At 35.3% G+C, this 20,100-nt stretch overlaps 1 protein-coding gene across 1 annotated transcript in view; it reads left to right on the top strand.

The window, feature by feature from the left end:
- The window catches only part of LOC106666207 (spondin-1), a 96,152-nt gene that overhangs the window by 68,859 nt on the left and 7,193 nt on the right, over nt 1-20,100 (top strand). Inside the window, exons 3-11 of the mRNA XM_014393232.2 lie at nt 4,832-5,075; nt 5,151-5,295; nt 7,042-7,151; nt 9,035-9,128; nt 10,052-10,175; nt 11,894-12,024; nt 15,100-15,286; nt 18,693-18,873; nt 18,944-19,057. Of these exons, the coding sequence (XP_014248718.1) occupies nt 4,832-5,075; nt 5,151-5,295; nt 7,042-7,151; nt 9,035-9,128; nt 10,052-10,175; nt 11,894-12,024; nt 15,100-15,286; nt 18,693-18,873; nt 18,944-19,057 (1,330 nt within the window). The remainder of the gene's footprint in view (nt 1-4,831; nt 5,076-5,150; nt 5,296-7,041; nt 7,152-9,034; nt 9,129-10,051; nt 10,176-11,893; nt 12,025-15,099; nt 15,287-18,692; nt 18,874-18,943; nt 19,058-20,100) is intronic.

Below are 20,100 nucleotides of genomic sequence, written 5' to 3' on the forward strand. Positions count from 1 at the left end.
CTGTGTCAATATATATATATTTCCCCTTTCTTCAAACATATCTTTCGTATCTTTCTATTTACTCTCCTTCTCCCTCTCACTCTTCCTTACAACACTATCTATGTATCTATCTACGATTTATATAGCTATATGTTTATCCATTTGAGCAGATTTCGGTTTGTGAAACAGATTCTCATTCTTCAATAAGAGTGGTTTGAAGCTGTTCAACGCTTGTTGGAGGAGGCGAACGATATCGAAATCATCTCTTTTCTTGTCCCATAAGGATTCCATGGGATACATGTCAGGAGAACGTGTTGGCAAGTTCCTAGGTAATTCCTACATCCTCCAACTAATGGATGACAACTCGACCTAGGTGCGGTCGAGCATTAGCTTGCATTAACACGAAGTTACGAAGTTGTCCCCAATAAATAGAGCGAATGGTACCACAGTTTTAATACTTCCTCAATGTAACTTAGAGCAGTCAAATATCCATTCTGTGTAATAATTAGTTCAGTGTGACACAGGCATGGCACATGAAACAAAGTGTTCTTCAGTCTTCTTCACACACGGCCTCGGTTATCTGATCGCCAGAAAGCAAACCGGCATTCATCTGTGGAAAAAACAACCTCCACTGTTCAATTGTCCAAGCGAGATGCTGATTCGCGAAAAGTCGCCTTTCTACTCAATGAAACTACAGTACTAGATTACCTGATGCGGGACTTCTTGAGACTAGGTTATTCTTCTGATGACTATTTTAGAGCTCACCCTTACATTAAGAACTGTTTGGATTGGATTACCTATCAAGAAATCCGTTAAATGACGTTCCATAGTGTGAAAAGAGCATTCTTCGGACGAAACTTCCGATGGCCCTAAACCAGTAGTACAGAACCTGGTGCGGGACGTCTAGATACTAGCTATTCTCGTGAAGCCTTCTGATGACTGTTTTAGAACCCACCTTTACATTACGGGCGTTTGAAAACTTGACTACTATCAGGGAAGCCCTTAAATGACGGTTCCGTAGTGTAGTGAGAGCAATAACACGATCGTTTCTAGTTGTCGCACATCGCGGCCGACCACTACCTTCTTTTCGATCGAGACTTCTGGTGGCCTTAAACAGCTGTAGATGGTCTTGTTTGGTAGAGCGCGGCACAAAGGCTATGTAACGGACGCTATGTCGACCAAAGCGTCTACCTGGACGAGTTCTTCTCAACCGTGCTTTTGAGAAATTTTTTTTTACTCAAATTGATCGTTTCATTCAAGAAGACTGTTTACAAACACAAATTAACTCACTCAACAAGCTGGCTCTGGAAAGGATGAAATTGAACTGAAATATTTAAACTTTATATTTAATATAAACAGTGTAAAAGGATTAGTAATACTCTATAAAGGTAAACAACAAGTTATTAATTTTATATTTACGTTTTAAATTATCAATTAATCTTTATACCTATTACGGAAAGTAAACCAATAAATACAGCTGGCCTTTGTTTTGTCTTTGAGCGTATGTCCATCTCTCTCTATTTATCTATCTATCTATCGAAAATACACACATATCAGAATATTTGTTGTAGTGAAAATACATTTCTATATATTTAGCTGTAAGCAATATTAAGAACACTAACTTTGAGATTTCTCCGACCTGTAATTTGGTAGTTACAGATCATTTTGGTCTTTTATTTCGGTTTTTTAAGTAAAGGGGAACTTTTATCAAGTATTACTGATGTTTTATATAAAGGTATATGACTGAGCGAGTGGAGTTTCTTTTACGCACGTAGCCCATTTTCTTCAACAAAAGTGAAAACAAATCATTCCAATTGGCAGCAAATTTTACTTTTAAAGCTGCAAAATTCCTTATTGCGGTCTAGGGAGTCAACAAACGAGTTGTTGCATAACCGGAATCGATTCTGTGGCGTTTATCTGGGTTGCGTAATGATTTCCAAAATCCCTCTGCCGCCTTTTGTATTATTCGACATGCAACTCGGACACTACAGAAGGGCGATAGAGCCTAGATAATATTCGTCGGTTTACCACTATAAAATAAAATTACATCATGACTGACATGAAGAACGTTTCTCAGCGAAATATATGTTCTTGGCTTTTCTAGGAAGAATCGGATCAAAAGGTTGAGGGTTAAAACATTCATATTTAACAAAACTGTCGTATTACCTATTATTCTGTAATGTGAAAATCGGCAATAAAAATAAAGTGGTCTAATTAACATGGAAACAATGCAATTGAAAAAAAATAAGTTATGTACTCATTTATATTGAAATCTATTGTTTGCTTTAAAACAAACTTGAAAAGCTAATGAATTATTTTAACGAGAATATAACAAAACTACCACAATGGTGAAGCTGGGATACCCTCATTTTAATGAAATTTATGAAAATTGAGCCTCCTATTATCACCTGGTAGTTGGCGAACTTACGACAGACGCTCGAAAAGTTATTCAAATTATTCCTTGGATAATTTTTTCTTAATAAGAGTTGGGTTTTGTTTTTAATTGCTGTTTTGCACTGATTTGCACATCATTTCATCCCAGGTCATTGGCTTATTAATTAACCCTGATTAAGTGCTAAAATATGTTTGTTGATGAAGGAATGCGGGCGAAACTACATATTCAGTGCGACCATTTTTGGCCATTAACTTGAAAACAGGAGTGAACCCCAACTATAACCAAAGTAAATGAAAATTATCACCTTTTTCACAAATAAATACGTTTTCAATCCTTTCATTTCGGTTAATTTTACGATAAAACAGCTAGCATAAGTGTCTTGTTTTTTTCGGTTCTGATGAAATCGGCATATTATTTGCCTATGTAATCGAAATTTGAGTTTTCTATTATTTCAAGAGATGTCAACGGGTGATGAATATATATCACTCTCTGCTTTTATATATATAGTGCATAGCCATCTACCTTTCTTTCTATTTACTCTCACTTCTCTCTATCTTTCTGTCTCTGTCTGTTTGTCTCTCTCTCTCTCTCTCTCTCTCTCTCTCTCTCTCTCTCTCTCTCTCTCTCTCCATATATATTTTTTATTGTGTAAGATGTTGTCATAAATCTTATATGTATAATCAGTACTTGAACATGTTAGAGAGATAGAGAGAGAGAGAGAGAGCGAGAGAGAGAGAGAGAGAGAGAGAGAGAGAGAGAGGGAGAGAGAGAGAGAGAAATTTAGAAGGAGAGTAGATAGAAAAAAAATATAAATGGATGGTTAAATAGACAGATAGTATTGGAAAGTGAGAGGGTGAGGGAGAGTAAATAGGATGATTGAAGAAAGGAATGTAAGATAAAAGTTCTTAAAAATAAAGGCAGATAAGCGGATAGATGAAGAGAAGCAGAAAAGTTGAAGAGAGAGAGAGAGAGAGAGAGAGAGAGAGAGAAATTTAGAATCTTCAATGAAATTAACAAAAGAGCCAAAAGCAGAAAACAACAGTTCAGATGTTATGTTTGTTATTTTTTATTGTGTAAGATGTTGTCATAAATCTTATATAATCAGTACTTGTTAAAATGTTGACTCGTGTTACATTTGTTTGATGTTTGAATAGTTGTCAATATCAAAGCGAAAGAATCAAAAAGCTTGAAGAAAAAGGTCTCTGTTCGAAAATTGTGTGTCTGTGTGTATGTGTGTGCCTGTTTTTATGGTGCGTAGTAAGTTCGTGCTTTGAAAATAATCCTGAACCGGATAAAGGTTTAAGTAGAGTGGTGGGCCTTTCCTATAGAGACCAATTAGAGTTAAGCGCCACGCCGGTTTTGTGACCATGTCGAAACGGTCTGAAATTTCTGAAAAGAGTTCTGTCCTTTGGAGACGGTAAATCGATAAGAATACAAAATCCATTTGCAAGACTACATTTTAAAGAATGGTAGCAAAGGTTTTTGCGAGACTGGAGATTTTGATAATGAATAAAATAGAAAATATTGGTTTTAATCGATCGGTCAGAAAGTCAAATAAGTGCAGTGAATGTGCAAATACGGTTTTTCAGATATGGAAAAGTATCGAAGTTGGTAACAAATATCCTAAATTGAGAAAAAAGGTTAACATTTTGCAGTGTGGTTAGAATGAGGGTAGATAAGAAATAGGAACAGAGGAAGGAAGAGTTGGACGTTTTTTAAGTTTAATAATTGAGTCTTTGTTTAAAAAAGTTTTAAAAAAGTAACTTGCTAAGAAAAATGATAAATAAAAATTGTAATTTTTTTTTAAAAGACGGACAGATAAAATTTAATCTGTAAAAAGTACAGCAGACCAATCACCTCTAACTTCATGGAGCTGATGAATCCCTTGAACAACAGGAAGGTGCCGGTTTCGCAAAATTCTAAAAGTCCAAAAACGGTCAGCCTGTGGTTCTGTTACCCCAGGGCGTCCAGAACCGGGCCTTCTATGGTAGGACCCAGTTTCTCGAAAACGTCTAACGGCGTCTCGGAGTGTTTCCTAGGGAACTCCGATGGCAATAGCCGCATACCTGATGGAACGTCCATCATCAATAAGAGCCACACCACGCGCATCAGCACTGAAGAGGCATTTTTAAGTTTAAAAATTGAAATTAAGAAAACAAAGATGAAAACTAAACAGTTTATTGCTTTCTAATTCAATTGAGGCTGAACAAACATTTTAAATTCCGTTAAAAGTAAACATTTAAAAATCCTCTATCCTTGTTTTGCATTAAGTATTAAGTGTGTTTATGTCTAATTGATGTTCCCAATTTAAAACAATCATAAACAAATATTTACTGATAAAAACAATAAGACAAATTGAGGGCAGAATTTTATTTTATCGAGAAAATGAAAAAAAATAAGTTGGGTGGACTGTTTTGCTTGTCAGTGTATTTTCAATGTTTCCTAATTGTTGTTTAGTGAAACTGGCCGGCTTGCCCGGCGACAACGGCGAACCGGCGAAATTCATCGGCTTCAGCCTTTCGGTGATAACGATGTCGAGGAGCGGCAGGGAGCCTGGAAGTTTGGTACCTCTTGGTGACGCTAAAACAGAGAGGAAGCCCGGCTGCAAGAACATCATCATCAGCACGGAGGACTCTCCAAAATCGGAGATATCCGTCTTCTGGACCGCGCCGGCCAAGGGGACAGGCTGCGTCGTCTTCAAGTGAGTACAAGCCCCGACTTTCAAGTCCGGATTTTAACAATTAAAAGTAACTTAAGTATCTTTGCAAACGTTTAGGGCGGCAGTTGTCGTCGAGGCCGACCTGTGGTACCAAGACGAAGGATCACTGATCAAACAAATATGCGAAAACCATCAACAGAGCATCGACGAGATGCCGGACGTAACACCTGTCTGCTGTGCATGCGATGAGGCCAAATACGAAGTAAGTGTAATTAAAATTTAAAAACCATAATAATTTTATTGCTTTTTCCACAAGAATAAGTTTTTTGGTTTAGTTCGATTTATATGAAAATTGGATAAATTAATCTTTGCACTTTCTGCAATTAGAGAAAATACAATGAAATTGTATGTTTTATTTATTTATTGGGCCAATAAAGACAAAAGGAAGCCAGACGAGTTAATATTCATTGTGAATGGTAATGGAATAAAAAGGGCTCTGAATGGAAAAACAATAAAAATCAAAAACCCAATATTGTCTGTTGTTACGTCATTCATACCTTTTTCTGTATGCTTTGTAATAAAGAAATGTTGCTTTTTTGTATTGATTTATTGACCGAGATAACAGATTTCATCAATAAGGGAGTCGATAAAATACCATCCTCAGCCGTAAATCGAGAACGTAAAAACTGTTGTTTTTTTACCTAGACCCATTGAAAAGCTTTTTGAAGGATGTTGGTTATGACAATATGGAGTGTAATGATCCGAGATGCTTTCCCCTTGACCGCACTCAAGAAGACTGAAGGAATTCGACTCCACAAAGTGACGAGCTTTCTTTACCATTTTGTCGTGAGAGGAGGAAAAACTCATAAGACGACATAACGCACAGAAATTCCTTTGGCTTCCTACGTAAAAAAGACAGGGATGCCGTTTATTTATTTTTGTTGTTAAACACGAAAAATTCCGAGCAAAAGAAAAATATTTTAATACAATATATTTTATTCAGGAATTCGTTCTTAAAATGAATACTTGTTTCTATGTGTTTACATGTGGCAATTTGTATTTATTTGATTAAAAAAGTTATACTTGTAAAAATAAGCAGACAGAACATCTCATATGTGAATGGTACGTCTTCTCTGGGCGTTCCCAAGAGAATTCTCGACCAACTGAAGATTTGAGACCTATTCTCACCCAATTTTCCAAAGTCCAATTTATGCGACACCTATTGGTGAAACCTTTTTCGGCATACCAAATTCCCAGAAATGTAGATCCAGCAGACATGGATAGGTTATAAATAAATCCAAGTAAATAAGGTTCAATGAGATTCCAGGACAGAGGCATTCGAAAAATTTATAAACAAACAAACATAAGACGTTTTAGGTCTAAAATGATGGTAGTACTGCTGAACGCAGAATCCGGAGGCATATGAATAGACTCTGAGGAACAGAAAGAAGCATATAGCAGAAATTTCCAAGAAGAAGAAACAGCAAAAGTTGTTCTCTGTTTGTGCGAAGGTCGATGTAGGCTGAGATATCAACTCCTTGGAAGAAAAACCACAAAGGATACAGTCGTAAGCCCCTAAAAGAGCTTTGGGTTCTAGTGAAAAGTTTTAAGCCGGGAACACGCTTACCCGATGCAACGCCATGTGACGCTACCCAATGCGCCCCGACGCCTTCCCAGGTTTTGGTAGGGTGTACACAGCCCTCTATCGGCTCACTTAAATGCCTGGTGCTTTAAACAAAATTAAATCAGTTGAAATCAACTAAACAAAAGAAAGGAAGAAAATCTATATAAAAAAGCGACAATTTGGAAAAAAGTGAAAAAAATATTAACGCATCATAAAACAAATAAACCAAGCGTTATTTACACTTTATGTTCATAAGAAAAAACTTGTAACTCTCAAAGTTTAAATAACGTAAAAGTAAAGCATTATTCATTTAATTTTGAACTAAGAAAGTGGGTGGTACGATAATTTTGTCATTTAGTTTAATGATGTTTTTTATTCCTTCAGGTCAGCTTCGAGGGTCTCTGGTCGAGGCACACACACCCAAAAGACTTTCCGGAAAACGTTTTGACAAGGTTTAGCGACGTAATAGGAGCTTCTCACACTTTTGATTACAGGTATTTAATTAAAAACCAGAGGTATCAAGGTTGAATTCAATCAAAGGGTCAAACACTGGAAACTCACTCTGCTTCTAAACTGCTCAAAAATGAATAGGGATATTGCTAACTTTGTAGTATTTACTTTCCCTAGCATTTTTATTTTAAGTTGAAATAAAATTTATTAGAAATTATTATGTTTCTACTGAAGGTCAATTTAATTAAGGGATTTTGAAAACAAAATAAAAGGTTTTAATAACTTAATTTTGTTTATTGTACAAAATAATTTTTTAATCAATTAATACCGTGAATGGTCCTCTGTTACCGAAAACCTTTAGGCCTTTCAAAAGGAATTTCACTCCATAGATATTGCAACTCAGTTGTTGCCTGCCAATGGCCGCATGGTGATCGAAAAGTCTTCTCTGCAACGTATCTCACATGTGCTCAATGGGATTGAGGTCTGGAGACAATGGGAGAAGAGGCAGATGGGAAATTCCCAGGTTTTCTAAACGTTTATGAACAACTCTGCTGCCTCTAAGAGGTTTGGCATTGTCATCCAGAAATCGATAATCCCTGCCAATGAGATCCCTGGTTTGAGGGATGTATTCCTCGATAAATGCGTGGACATAACGGATTGTGTTGAGGTTGCCTTCAACGATATGGATTCCGGTTCCTCCAGTGTAAATCCCAGCCCAGACCATTACACCGCCTACTCCAAACTGCACTGCAGGGAGCACGCGCAGGGAAATTGTACGCATCCCCTGTTCTCGGTATACTCTTCGGCGCCTGCTATATGTAGACAGAAACGCGACTCATCATTAAACATAACGCACTCCAATTGGTGTGCTCTTCTAGGCGCTCGCTGGCTGCACCATATTCTCCTGGGCTATTGCTGCAGGACGTCTCAAAGGGGCTACGATGTGAGGCCAGCTTCTCTCAAAAGATTTCGATCGAAGGCCTTGCCAAAACATCTTGTAATTCATTTATGATCTGGCTGGCACCATCGAAAGGGTCCTGTCTTGCAGCAATGACAATATTTCTTTCTTCCCTTAGCGTCGTAATGCGCTCAGATCCACTACCAGGCCTCCAACTGGCACTTCGGAATTGGGCTAAAGCCCGGGAGACCATGCTTTGAAAAACGCCAACTGCCTCTGCGATATCCACTTGCCGATGACCTTGATGACACATTGTCACAATAATATTGCGAACTTCATGTATAAGATGATGTCTTTCCATAGGCAAAGAGACTACAACTGAATTAAAATGGAGGAAAAACGAGAAAAGGTGTTTCTTTACAAAATGAGCATTCTTCAAGTTTACTAATCTTAAGTAAATCCGTTATTAAAAATGAAGGTCAACAAATTTTTTGTTTTTGGTTTGTATTTTCTATTTTGTTTTATCCACCTAACAAGAATATATCGGTTAATTTAATTAAAATTAATAGAATAAGAATAAATTACAAATATCCTTATTCATTTTTAAGCAGGTTAGTTGGTTTATAAATTGTATAAGGTTTGTATAATGTATTGAAATATATAGTTTAAAAAAGGGAAATTTTTAAATGATTAATTGAAATATGTAATAAAAAGAATCCGTTTTAATGTGAGAAAGTACTATATAAAAAGAATGGAGTAGGTTAAAAGAGTGGGTCAGAAGTAAAGTCCATGATGACAGATGGAAGTATGATTGATAAAAGAAGCTAGGATAAAAGATGATCGATGGAGACCACATGCACCGATTGATGAGACAGTGAAGATTATAGAAAGTAAATAGATTTCTCGACCGGAGAAAGACGACAAGTTGGTTAAAAAAAATATGTCCATTTGTCGAAAGGAGATAAAACGCGATAGCTGTGTCGTCTTTGAAAATAAGAAAATAATGTTAATTTTTTGTTTGTTTTTCAGGTTTTGGCAGTACGGTGGAAAAGCGTCCGAGGGTTTGAGGCAAGTGGCCGAGCTCGGTTCGACCAGAGTCCTGGAATCTGAATTAAAATCCGAGGTAAAGGATCTAAACAAATTCATTGGCTTTCGTCAGCCTGTCGACCCTAAACAATAGCTGCAATTCGGCCTTTTATCAAGGCCGATAAATTGCCGAGAAAAGAGGGCTGCAATTTTGAAACGGCGCGGTGAAAACTGAGTAATGCGGTAATTTTTATCGCGGGCGTAATGAAGTTCCGGATTACAATTTGAAGACGAATCACCCCGTGTAACGACTCTCGGATAAAAGGACTTAATATTTCAATCTTGCGGGGGGAGGAGATAATCCACCGAATCGAACCCGCCGCAGGCCTCCGAGTCATTAATTTTCAACCTAGACTTCCAGATCGAACATTAGTAACATTACTATGAAAAGTTTTGCTATCGGATAAACGAGTGTGTGGTAAAAACGGATAAGCTGGCTTATAGAAGTTTATCAAAAAACTTAAAAGGAAAGTTAGAGGCTTTGTAAAGCTCAGTTTTCAATCAACCCACTTGTTCTTCAATAATTTATCACCAATAAAATTATATAATAATCACCCAAATACATCCACTTTTTAACTCTATATGTAATATTTTATTTTACCTATAAAGGTACATTATATCTTGGCCTATTAAGCCACCAGATTCATCATCCCCACAGAGCGTACAAAGAGATCTCCCAATTATATTATAATAACACGTTTTCTTTTGTTTTTTTCATATAACCACATCATTCTAAAATCTTTACTGGGTCTTTTTAAAAAGAATTCCAACGCCTCAGACTTGCAACCTTTGACGTCTGAGTCCAGATGAGATTTTGATCCATCAATTTTGTCATGAGGGAGTAAAAGTTCTAGAGTAGAATCAATCATTTACACATATTTGGCTCTTCCCCCAGCTATAACTCTGCCGACATTCCGTTTTGAATGGGAAAAATTCATTTTTCAACCTTTTTTCTTACAGAGCGAAAATATAAGGACGATAATAAAAGCGAGAGGGATCACCTACCCGAACGTCACAAGTAAAACTTTCGCGGTATTCAGAGTGGACAACAAAAACCATCTTATATCTTTGGTTTCTATGATAGGTAAGTTAAAATTAATTTTCAATAAATACAAATGGACAAACTGTATGTAAAAGTAGAAATGTCGTGGTTCCATTCAATCTGCAATCTACGTAATCTATCAATCGAATCTATCCCTGCTTACGTCTATTAATAAATATGGTATTTTAGAACTGATTAAATATGTATTGCGTATTACACCAAAAAATTTATCAATACATATGTTTATTAACATTACGCAATTATCTATAACAATTTATAAAATATTCATACGTTCTTCTATTTGGTTTTATTTTATAGCTAATTATTTATATAGTTATGTAGTTTTATAGTTCTCTTAAAATATTTTCAGTGATTCTTAGTTTGGCTTTTCTATGTATGTATCGTCAACTAAATCTATCTGTTCATGTATTTTTTAATTAACCATCTCTACCTACGTCTGCCTGTTTCTTTTCATCACCTTTTTGTACATTCTGTGTCAAGTTCTATCTATCTATATATCTACTCGTCTCCATATATGCACCCACGGTATTATCTGCATTTTTGTCTATCTAATTATTTGTTTATGCGTCTATAATTANGCAATGTATTCGCTACAAATATTGAAAGAGAAGAGACATAGAGATATATAGAGAAAAGGAGAGAAAGAGAAAAAAAGAGAGAAAGAGAGGAGAGAGAGAGAGAGACACATAGAGAGTGCATAAGTGCATATAGCGTATGTTTTCTATATAGACGCAGAATGAGCGGAAGATAAAGATATGTAGATAAAGGGAAAAGGAGAGAGACAGACAGTGGTTATTATGGAAATGGATAGAAAGAAGAGGAGAGAGACAGAGAGACAGAGAGAGAGAGAGAGAGAGAGAGAGAGAGAGACCACATAGCAAAAGATTTACGTATATAGACAACAAATAATACGTGTTCAATAAAAAGCATGCATATAGCGAATGATTGATAGATAGAGATATATAGTCAAATAGAGAGAGAAAGCATATAGCGAAAGGTTTGTATATAGGTAAATGGTGAAATAGAGAGAGAATGTATGTGTTCAAAAGAAAACATGCATACAACGAAGAGAGAGAGAGAGAGAGAGAGAGAGAGAGAGAGAGAGAGAGAGAGAGAATCCTTGCCATTTGCTCTTAAAACTTTCTTTCTACGTTTAATTTATTTTCCTTTCTAATTTAGCCAATATGTACATAATGTCGCTTGAAAGAAAAAAATCATTTTATCCATCAGTGAAAACCTGTGAAAACACTCGATGGTAACTGACTTCTTTAATCATTTAAACCCTGGAAGATTTCTTTCATGAAAATCGATGATTTTAATTGCTTGGAAAATTAAAGGAAATACTCAGTTTACATGCAAAACGCAAGTAATTTCAATTACGTTTTACGCTGAAAACGATTAACAGTTAATTAATTGAACGGCCACTCTAGTAACTCAGAATCCGAGATTAACTTTCTTTATTAATGAACTTACTGTGATCTCATTTTCTGTTTCAGCAAAGGAAACTTTTTAGCTTTTTTATTAATTTAGAGCCAAGGAATTCCGATTCTAAGTTTAAATACAAATACTATTCGGGATATAATATTGGGTCTATTGGGTCAGAATTTAAGAGAAAAAAATCTTCAAGGGTTGCCCATTTCCATTGCATCTTACCTTCATATATTATTATCATGATTAATTAATAGAAGGGAAGAAAAATTAAATAAGGGGAAGATTTACTTTGCCCTCTCGTTTTTCAGATCCCTCGCCGGATTGGGTCGTTGGAGTTTCAGGCCTTGAACTCTGTCTTTCAAATTGCTCCTGGGTCGAGAACAAAGTTCTGAATCTCTATCCGTACGATGTTGGGACCGACTCAGGGATCACATACACGGTAAGTGAACTTGTAACATTGTTAGGCACGTCTAAGAAAATTACAAATAGCATACGTTACAAGTTTTTACGTCGTTCTGAGCCTTAAATATAAATATCTTTTTGCCTACAGTCACCCAAGTATGTATGTTGATATGTATGCATACATTACGACAAAAATAAATTTTTCTACATGTTAAGAGTTAAAAACCTTAAGTTTTTAAATAAGCGATTGGTTGATTTTTGTCAAAACCAAATTTTAAATATTTGGACCTTTGTATGTTAGTATTGTAGACAATTATTGCTTGGACGACAGGTATACACACAGGAGAATAAAGAATGCTCTTCTCCAATATAAAATAATGACCTATAAATAATAAAAATCTCCTTATATTTTAACCAGCTGGAGGTAAGTGTCACAAGTCAGAAACGCTACTAAAACACTATATATAATGTATAGATTTGTAAATAAAATTTCTGTTCTATTCTAAAAAAATTGAATCTAACTTTATAGCCAAATTGCAAATATTATCCCTTTATTCGGAGCAATAGGTCTGCTGTCTGCAAATATCTCTTTGCTGGAAGTTAGTCCATTCTTCAAGAAGAGTTCTTTTTAGATCATGGATTGTATCAGAAAGTGATGAACGTGCTCGTCTTTTGAGGTTATCCCATAAATTTGCGATGGGTTCAAATCTGGAGAACGGGCTAGCCAGACTAAGACCATGATGTTATGCCGTTGAAGGTACGTTTGTACTATGTGTACGGGTATTATCTTGCATTAGAATAGGATTGTAGCTGATTTCATCGAGGATAGGCAATGCATGATGTCCCAAAATTTCATCCACATAGCGAGTGGCTGATGAATCGCTTGAACAACAGTAAGGCGCCGGTTTCGCAAAATTCTCAAAGTCCAAAAACGGTCATCCTGAGGTTCTGTTACCCCAGGTCGTCCAGAACCGGGCCTTATATGGTTCGAAAACGTCTAACGGCGTCAACAGAGTTTCGTAGGGAACTTCGATGGCAATAGCCGCATACCTGATGGAACGTTCATCATCAATATAGAGCCACACCACGCGCAACATCCTCAGCACTGAAGTGGCATTTTTAAGTTTAAAAATTGAAATTAAGAAAGCAAAGATGAAAACTAAACAGTTTATTGCTTCAGAATTTAATTGAGGCTGAACAAACATGTTAAATTCCGTAACAGTAAACATTGAAAAATCCTTTATCCTTGTTTTGGATTAAGGATTAAGTGTATTTATGTCTAATTGATATTCCCAATTTAAAACATAGCATAAACCAATATTTATTGATAAAAACAATGAGACAAATTAAGAGCAGAATTTTCTTTTATCGAGAAAATGAAAAAAAAATCAGTTGAATGGAAATTTTTGCCTGTGAGTGAACATCAGTGAATGTTTAGATAAAAGTAGTCCAACTAATACATTAATTTGCCTTAAATTAAAATAAGCTTTCTGTTACGCATCTATTTATTTAATTGAGATTACAGTTAGTAACTATCTGGCTCGTTACTACATTCACTAAATGCTTGGCTTAATTATTTTGTTATCTTTCGGTTAGTGGTTTTCAGACAATTTTTCCCATATTTTCTAGTATTAATTATTTGCTTAGACATAAAGCAGCTTGTGGATAATACGAATAAACGTCCTGCCAGTTTTCCTTATTACTATGAACAAATCAGCACAAATAAAAATTACCAGTGACCTCCACTTAGCAATGGATCGATGGAAAGTTACTATTCTTGTCCTCTATTTATTTCATGTATATTATTCTTAGGGGACACCAATCCTAGAATAAAGTTATTTTGCTTCTTCTTTTTCTTCTTCACATATGTTAAAAATATAAAATGGTAAAATAATATACAATTCACTAGTTTTCGAGGTTCGCTTGACCAATCTTTCAATTAATTAAGGTTTTTAGTTGAGATAAAAAGTCAGTGTCACGAGCGGGATTCGAACCCACGATCTTCGGCTAGATACGCCGCTCGATCCACTCGAACACCACCTTCCCAGCTCAACCCCACCTTTTGAATTTTCCCTCCTTTTTGCCCCCCCCAAAAAAAAAGAAAACAACTTAGGAATATAAATATAAAATAGATTGGAAACCCAGAAGAAAAAGGTGAATTTCCATTTACAAATAAATCTTCACTTTTCTCCGTCAACCCTTCCGCAAGAATGGCAAAAAGCCCGAAGTTGAAACTTAAGCCCAATTGTTTCTAACGATTCAACTTCTTATCCCCAGTATTTATTAAAGGTTTTTGCCCTCTTCGTACTAATTTTGACGGACATGGAAGCAAAAAGTGCTATATTAGATCTCATCTCGCGGAGGAAGAGATAGAGTCCGTTGGTTAAAAAAGGAGACAAAAATAAAGCGCAACCCTCTTTTTAATAAGAAACGAAAAACCTTTTCACTTAATTCTTTGCACATTAATAACAACAGAGTTACGAAGAAAACCGACTGTAAATATTTGTCCAGATGGAAACTCTTTTACCCGTTTAAACTTTTTTTAATATACAAAATTTTGCAATACATTGTTATGTAGTGAAGAAACTATGTCGGATCCTCGAGAGCTCTTGTACTTAATCGTTTCGATAAGGAAGTGCTGTGATCCTTGTCGAAGAATGCAAGGTATTGACGAAAATAGCTTCAAAGGTGCAATGGCAGGCCGAGACAAAAGCCCGATCCCTTCAATTCCTGAAAGCTTTTATTTCGTTAAATCGGGTTAATTTATTGTTGAAACAAAAGGGGAACAAAGGCAAATTTTCTAAGCGCCCTCTATATTTTCTCATGGGCATAGATATCTTATCTTTCAAACTATTCAAATATTTCTTGTTTTTTGTCTCTAAATGTTTTCCTTGTTCAAAACATCCACTTAACTTCTAAACTTCTGCTAAAGAAGCGGTGGCACCAAGGTGGTTAATGAATGTCACGACTCACCTGTTATGAAACGGAGCTGTCCGCGCTTGAAATCTTCACGGGATTAATTATGTACATTGTTAAAAAAAAGACAAAACCACGACTTTCAGCAAAACAAGATTAAATTCCAAATAAGCAATAAATCTTGTTTTTGTTCCAGTCGCCGGATCAGCCGACGGAGCCCAGGGACAACATTCGCAGGATAACGACGACGTTCCCCTCGGATCCTAGATCGCCGTTTTACGATCCTTCCGGAAAGGAAATGAAGCCTCTGGCCCGCTTGTATCTGACAAGGCAGAGGCTCTACGAAAAGTCTTGTGACCAAAACGGAGGAGAAATGGCCGAATGTGAATATCTTTAAGTTATTGGGTTGTCCGGAAAATAATGCAGGATTTTGGTATTAAACAAAAAAAAAGAAACTAGTTACTTTAAAGCAATGTTCTTTAATCAAAATAATTTCCCATACTCTCAATACATTTCTCCCAACGTGTTGGTAACTTATTAATTCCGTCTGAGTAGAATTCAGAATTTTTAGAATTGATAAAGTCAATAAATGCATTTTCCAGTTCCGTTTGATTTTTGAATATTATGTGTTCTAAGTAGTGGTCCAGGTGTCTAAAAAAATGGTAGTCAGTAGGCGAGAGGTCCGGAGAGTAGGGTGGGTGAGGCAAAGTTTCATAGCCAAGCTCCAATAATTTTTGTGACGTTACACGTGACACATGTGGTCGAGCGTTGTCATGCAACAAAATGGGCCCTTTCCGATTGACCAAAGAGGGCTTCATTACTGCCAATTTCTGATGCATGGTATTAATTTGGTTACAGTATGATTCAGCATTGATGGTTTCGCCAGGATTTAAGAAGCTGTAGTGTATTAAACCAAATGAAGCCCACCATACCGTAACCATTACCTTTTTTTGATGAGTTGGGGGCTTTGGAAAATATATTGGAGCTTCTCCTTTGTCGAGCCACTGTCCAGAACGTCTAGTGTTATCGTAGAGAATCCACTTTTCGTCACATGTAACAATTCTGGCCAGAAATGGGTCATTTTTGTTTCGACAAAGAAGTGATGCACAAACATCAAAGCGCTGATTTTTTTGGCGATCGTTTAATGAGTGTGGAACCCAATTTTCGAGTTTTTTCACTTTTCCAATCGCCTTGAGGTGGTCAGCGACGGTCGTTTTACTGACTTTGAGTTGCTCTTCACCCACCACTGATCGCAGAACATCATCATTAAGAGAGGAAGGCCTTCCACGACCTTCTTCATCTTCAAGGCTGAAATCTCCCTCCCGAAATTTTTTAAACCACCTTTGCACAGTGCACTCATTAACACAACCCTCGTCCCAGACTTGGTTAATGTTTCTAGCCGTTTGGGCTCCGCTTCGGCCGAGTTTAAACTCGTAAAAGAAAATCGTACGAAATTCTCGCTTTGACATTATAAGGATGACTGAATTATTTCCAAGTAGCGGAATGCTACAGAGGTAAACAAACAATATCATTTGGAAGAGGATTAATAAGTGTTGACATTCATACAAATGAGTAATCCTGTAAACGTAAACAGAATATTTTATATAGATTTTTTTTAATGAAAACTTAAAATCCTGCATTATTTTCCGGACAACCCAATATATCAAAACATATTTAACTTACTACGTCAATAACTTAGTTAGCCATAAAAATATAATGGACCTACAATAAAAACAAAAAACTCTCTTTTACTCATTGGCAAATAAACAAATATAAACAGTATAACTTTTGGATTGGTTCGATATTTATCATATGTTAGATGGACAGCGAGTAGATAACTCATGTTTATATGGGTTAATCTATTTTTGCTGGTTTGAGAGCAAACAATAAAAAACTCCTTGACTTACACCTAGCCTAAGCAACCTACTTTCTTCAGATATATATCACTGACTTAATTAAAATCACCCAGGACAATAAAAGTACACGACTCTAGAAATGCAATTGTAAATAACCAAAAACACAAAATTAATAGCCAACCCACAACAAGACAATTCTGCTACAAAAAGGTCTGTAACAACATAAAATCAATCAAAACAGAATATAACATAGTACATAAATAGACTACCATCAACGATAACCCACGTCATGAAGCATATACATCAGGATTTTTCTTAATCCATTTATGCTTAGTAGTCTAATTGACCAAATTAATTATTTGAATTAATTATTCTTTTTATGTAAGGTCTTGGGTGAGATGAAAAAGCTCGTCTCACGAGCGGGATTTTTTTAATGACCATTATATTAACTTAACGCCTGTCAAGATTAATCAATAGTCAATTCTTCTGCCAGATCAGCTTTATAATTTCTGCAATCCGATTTACTACTTATTATACATTTATTTTATTAAATTGTAAACTATAAAATTATTTCAGGCGCCTTGCATTTTAGTTTTAACAGCTATAAATTTTACACCCACTTCGTTTTAAAACCGATATGTGTAATTGTAATGTGTTGTGGTGTAATTTTCTACTTTTAACTCAGTAAACCAAAATCATTTAATATTATGTAATTTTTTATTCTAACCACGATACTTTTAAATCTATTTTAGCTTATATTAAATTTAAAATCCTTTTCTGCTCTATCATTTCCTGTTTTCAAACTTTATGTTTCCATTTCAATTAACTAAAATAATTTACTGTTAAATAATTTTCTGTTTCCAACCTCTATACATCCAAAAAGGTAACTATCATGCTTTACTGTAAATTTTCCTGTTTCCAATTTTACAAGCCCAGCTTATCGAAATGTCGATTTTAATTATTTTCTAATTTTCTTTTAAATTTCAACCTCTATGAACTACAATCTTTATATAATACAGTTCGCTAAAATCGCGTATTGTTAAGTAATTGTCTCTTTGTAATTTTGGTACAGCCAACCTAGATAAACTCCTTTGCTAGCAAGTAATTTTATGCATCCATTTTAACTTCTATCTAAGTTAACTAAAATCTTTTTCTGTTCTATAATTTTCTGTTTCCAACGTCTACGCTACAAAGTGAGTCAACTAGAATCCTTTACTGTTCCATAATTCTGTTTTCAATCTCTATACTTCCAACTCAATTAAAATTCTTTTCTGCTCCATAATTTTCTTTTTCCAACCTCAATACTCAGTTAATTATTCCGTTTCCAACCTAAAATATACATCATAGCGAAATATCTATTTTATTTGTTTACTATCATTTGTCAGTTATCATTTTTTTTGTATTCATAGAAATTGCGCTGTTATGATATAACATAATATTATCTTAAACAAATGCTTTGAATTTGTAAGTAGTCCGTCTCTTCTTGTGAAGTGCTGTCTTCAAAAGTAGCTCAAATCAAAGATTGACACACAATTCTCAAATCAGTTAGTTTTTTCGTTTGAAACGCTAAATTTGAAATATTTAGCTGATTTAAGTATTGGTTCAGTTTATTTATTAAATTTTCGCAATTCTTACTATTGAAATATCGAAAAAAGAAATAATGGATTTAAAAACAAAGAAAATGTAAGGAAAAATGTCCTTACTCATAGGTCATTCCAACTCTCACTGCATATACTGCTGTAAAGTTTTTCTTTTTTGTTTGTATTTTTTAATTAAACGCGTAAAAGAACGCGATTAATGAAAGAATAAAAATTCATAGTATCTTCAATTCATCTATCATAGTACATTCTTATCAAGTGTTTTTCTGATTGATCGTGTGTTTACCTTTCAAGCAGGTTCATTAAAAGCTTTCCAATATTTTTCTGTTTTTAAGTGAATTACCCTGTTGATCCTTGTGCCGTGAACGCATGGTCGGACTGGAGCCCTTGTTCAGCGACATGCGGCACAGGGAAAAGGTCGAGGCAGAGATTTTACAGGGACGAATCAATGGCCACGATGGAAAATTGCAACAGAGAGCTGACTTACAGGGAACACTGCGAAGCTCCGATCCCTTGGTAATCATCGAGATTCTAGTTGCATAAAAGAATAATAAGTAATTCTTACAAGAATATAAATATGTTTCAGTGGTGAACTTATGGGTCGTGAAAGAGAGGATTACAGCGCTACCTTGTGCGAGGTGACAGAGTGGTCTGACTGGTCTGGATGCTCCGTTTCTTGTGGAGAAGGAACCCGTTACAGGTAAGCCCTTAGGCCCTAAAGGCAATCTAATAAAAATTAGATTACACTCACGAAAACGAGTTCTTAAATGTTTAAAACACTCTTGAGGAAATGGGGGTTCTTGCTGAATCGTAAAGACGGCTTGACAGTTCCATTAAGCTTTTCCTTGCAACTTTCTTGAATTATTATTGTTTTTTTACTTTGTTCCTACCTAATTGGCGGAAGCAGAGGCGAAGACCAACCACTTTAAAAGATCCATCATCGTCTTATTCCTGAAACTGAAAGATATCAATCAAGGCAACTAATTGCCCTTTTCAAGAAAACCATGTTTATTGTTTTTTTAATTATGTTCCTTTCAAAGTTGCATTTTTTTACTTCTAGGTAATATTTAAATAATACTTCCCTTAACAACGATTATCATATCAATTTAAATTCGGCAATAACCACGTAAGACTTAAAATTGCTACTTTCCGATTTATTTATACGTATCAAATAATTTCTTAAGCCTTGCATTTCAGTCTTAAACGCTGTAAATTTGTTACTTTTTTAATAGTGACTAATTGACTGACTAATTCTTAATAACTTAATAACTTTAATAACTTCTTAATAACTTTTCTATGTACTCTATAATTCAAACTTAGCCAATTAACATATCCAACTGTTATGTAACTGTAACAAAGTTTCTGTGTCCATATGCGAGCATTCCAACACAATTCAAATAATATATAAGTAATCTTCTGTTTCCAATCTTTATACTTCCAACTCACCTAACTAAATCGTTCACTGTTCCATAATTATCTCTTTCCAGTCCATATATTTCCAACTCACTCAAATTCTTTACTGTTTAATATTTTTCTTTATCCAGCTACTTTAGTGCCTTTAGCTATATAAATACCATCCAGTTAACTAAAACATGTAACTACCACATAATTTTCTGTTTCTGCTTCCAACTGTTAATTAAAATTCTTTACTATTAAATATTTTTCTTTATTATTAAATATCCAACTACTATACTGCCTTTCAGCTAAATAAATACTGTTCTTTGGACTAAAATCCGTAAATTT

This window comes from Cimex lectularius, unplaced genomic scaffold (assembly GCF_000648675.2).
Source record: "Cimex lectularius strain Harlan isolate CLEC.00 unplaced genomic scaffold, Clec_2.1 scaffold165, whole genome shotgun sequence".
Classification (NCBI taxonomy): domain Eukaryota; kingdom Metazoa; phylum Arthropoda; class Insecta; order Hemiptera; family Cimicidae; genus Cimex; species Cimex lectularius.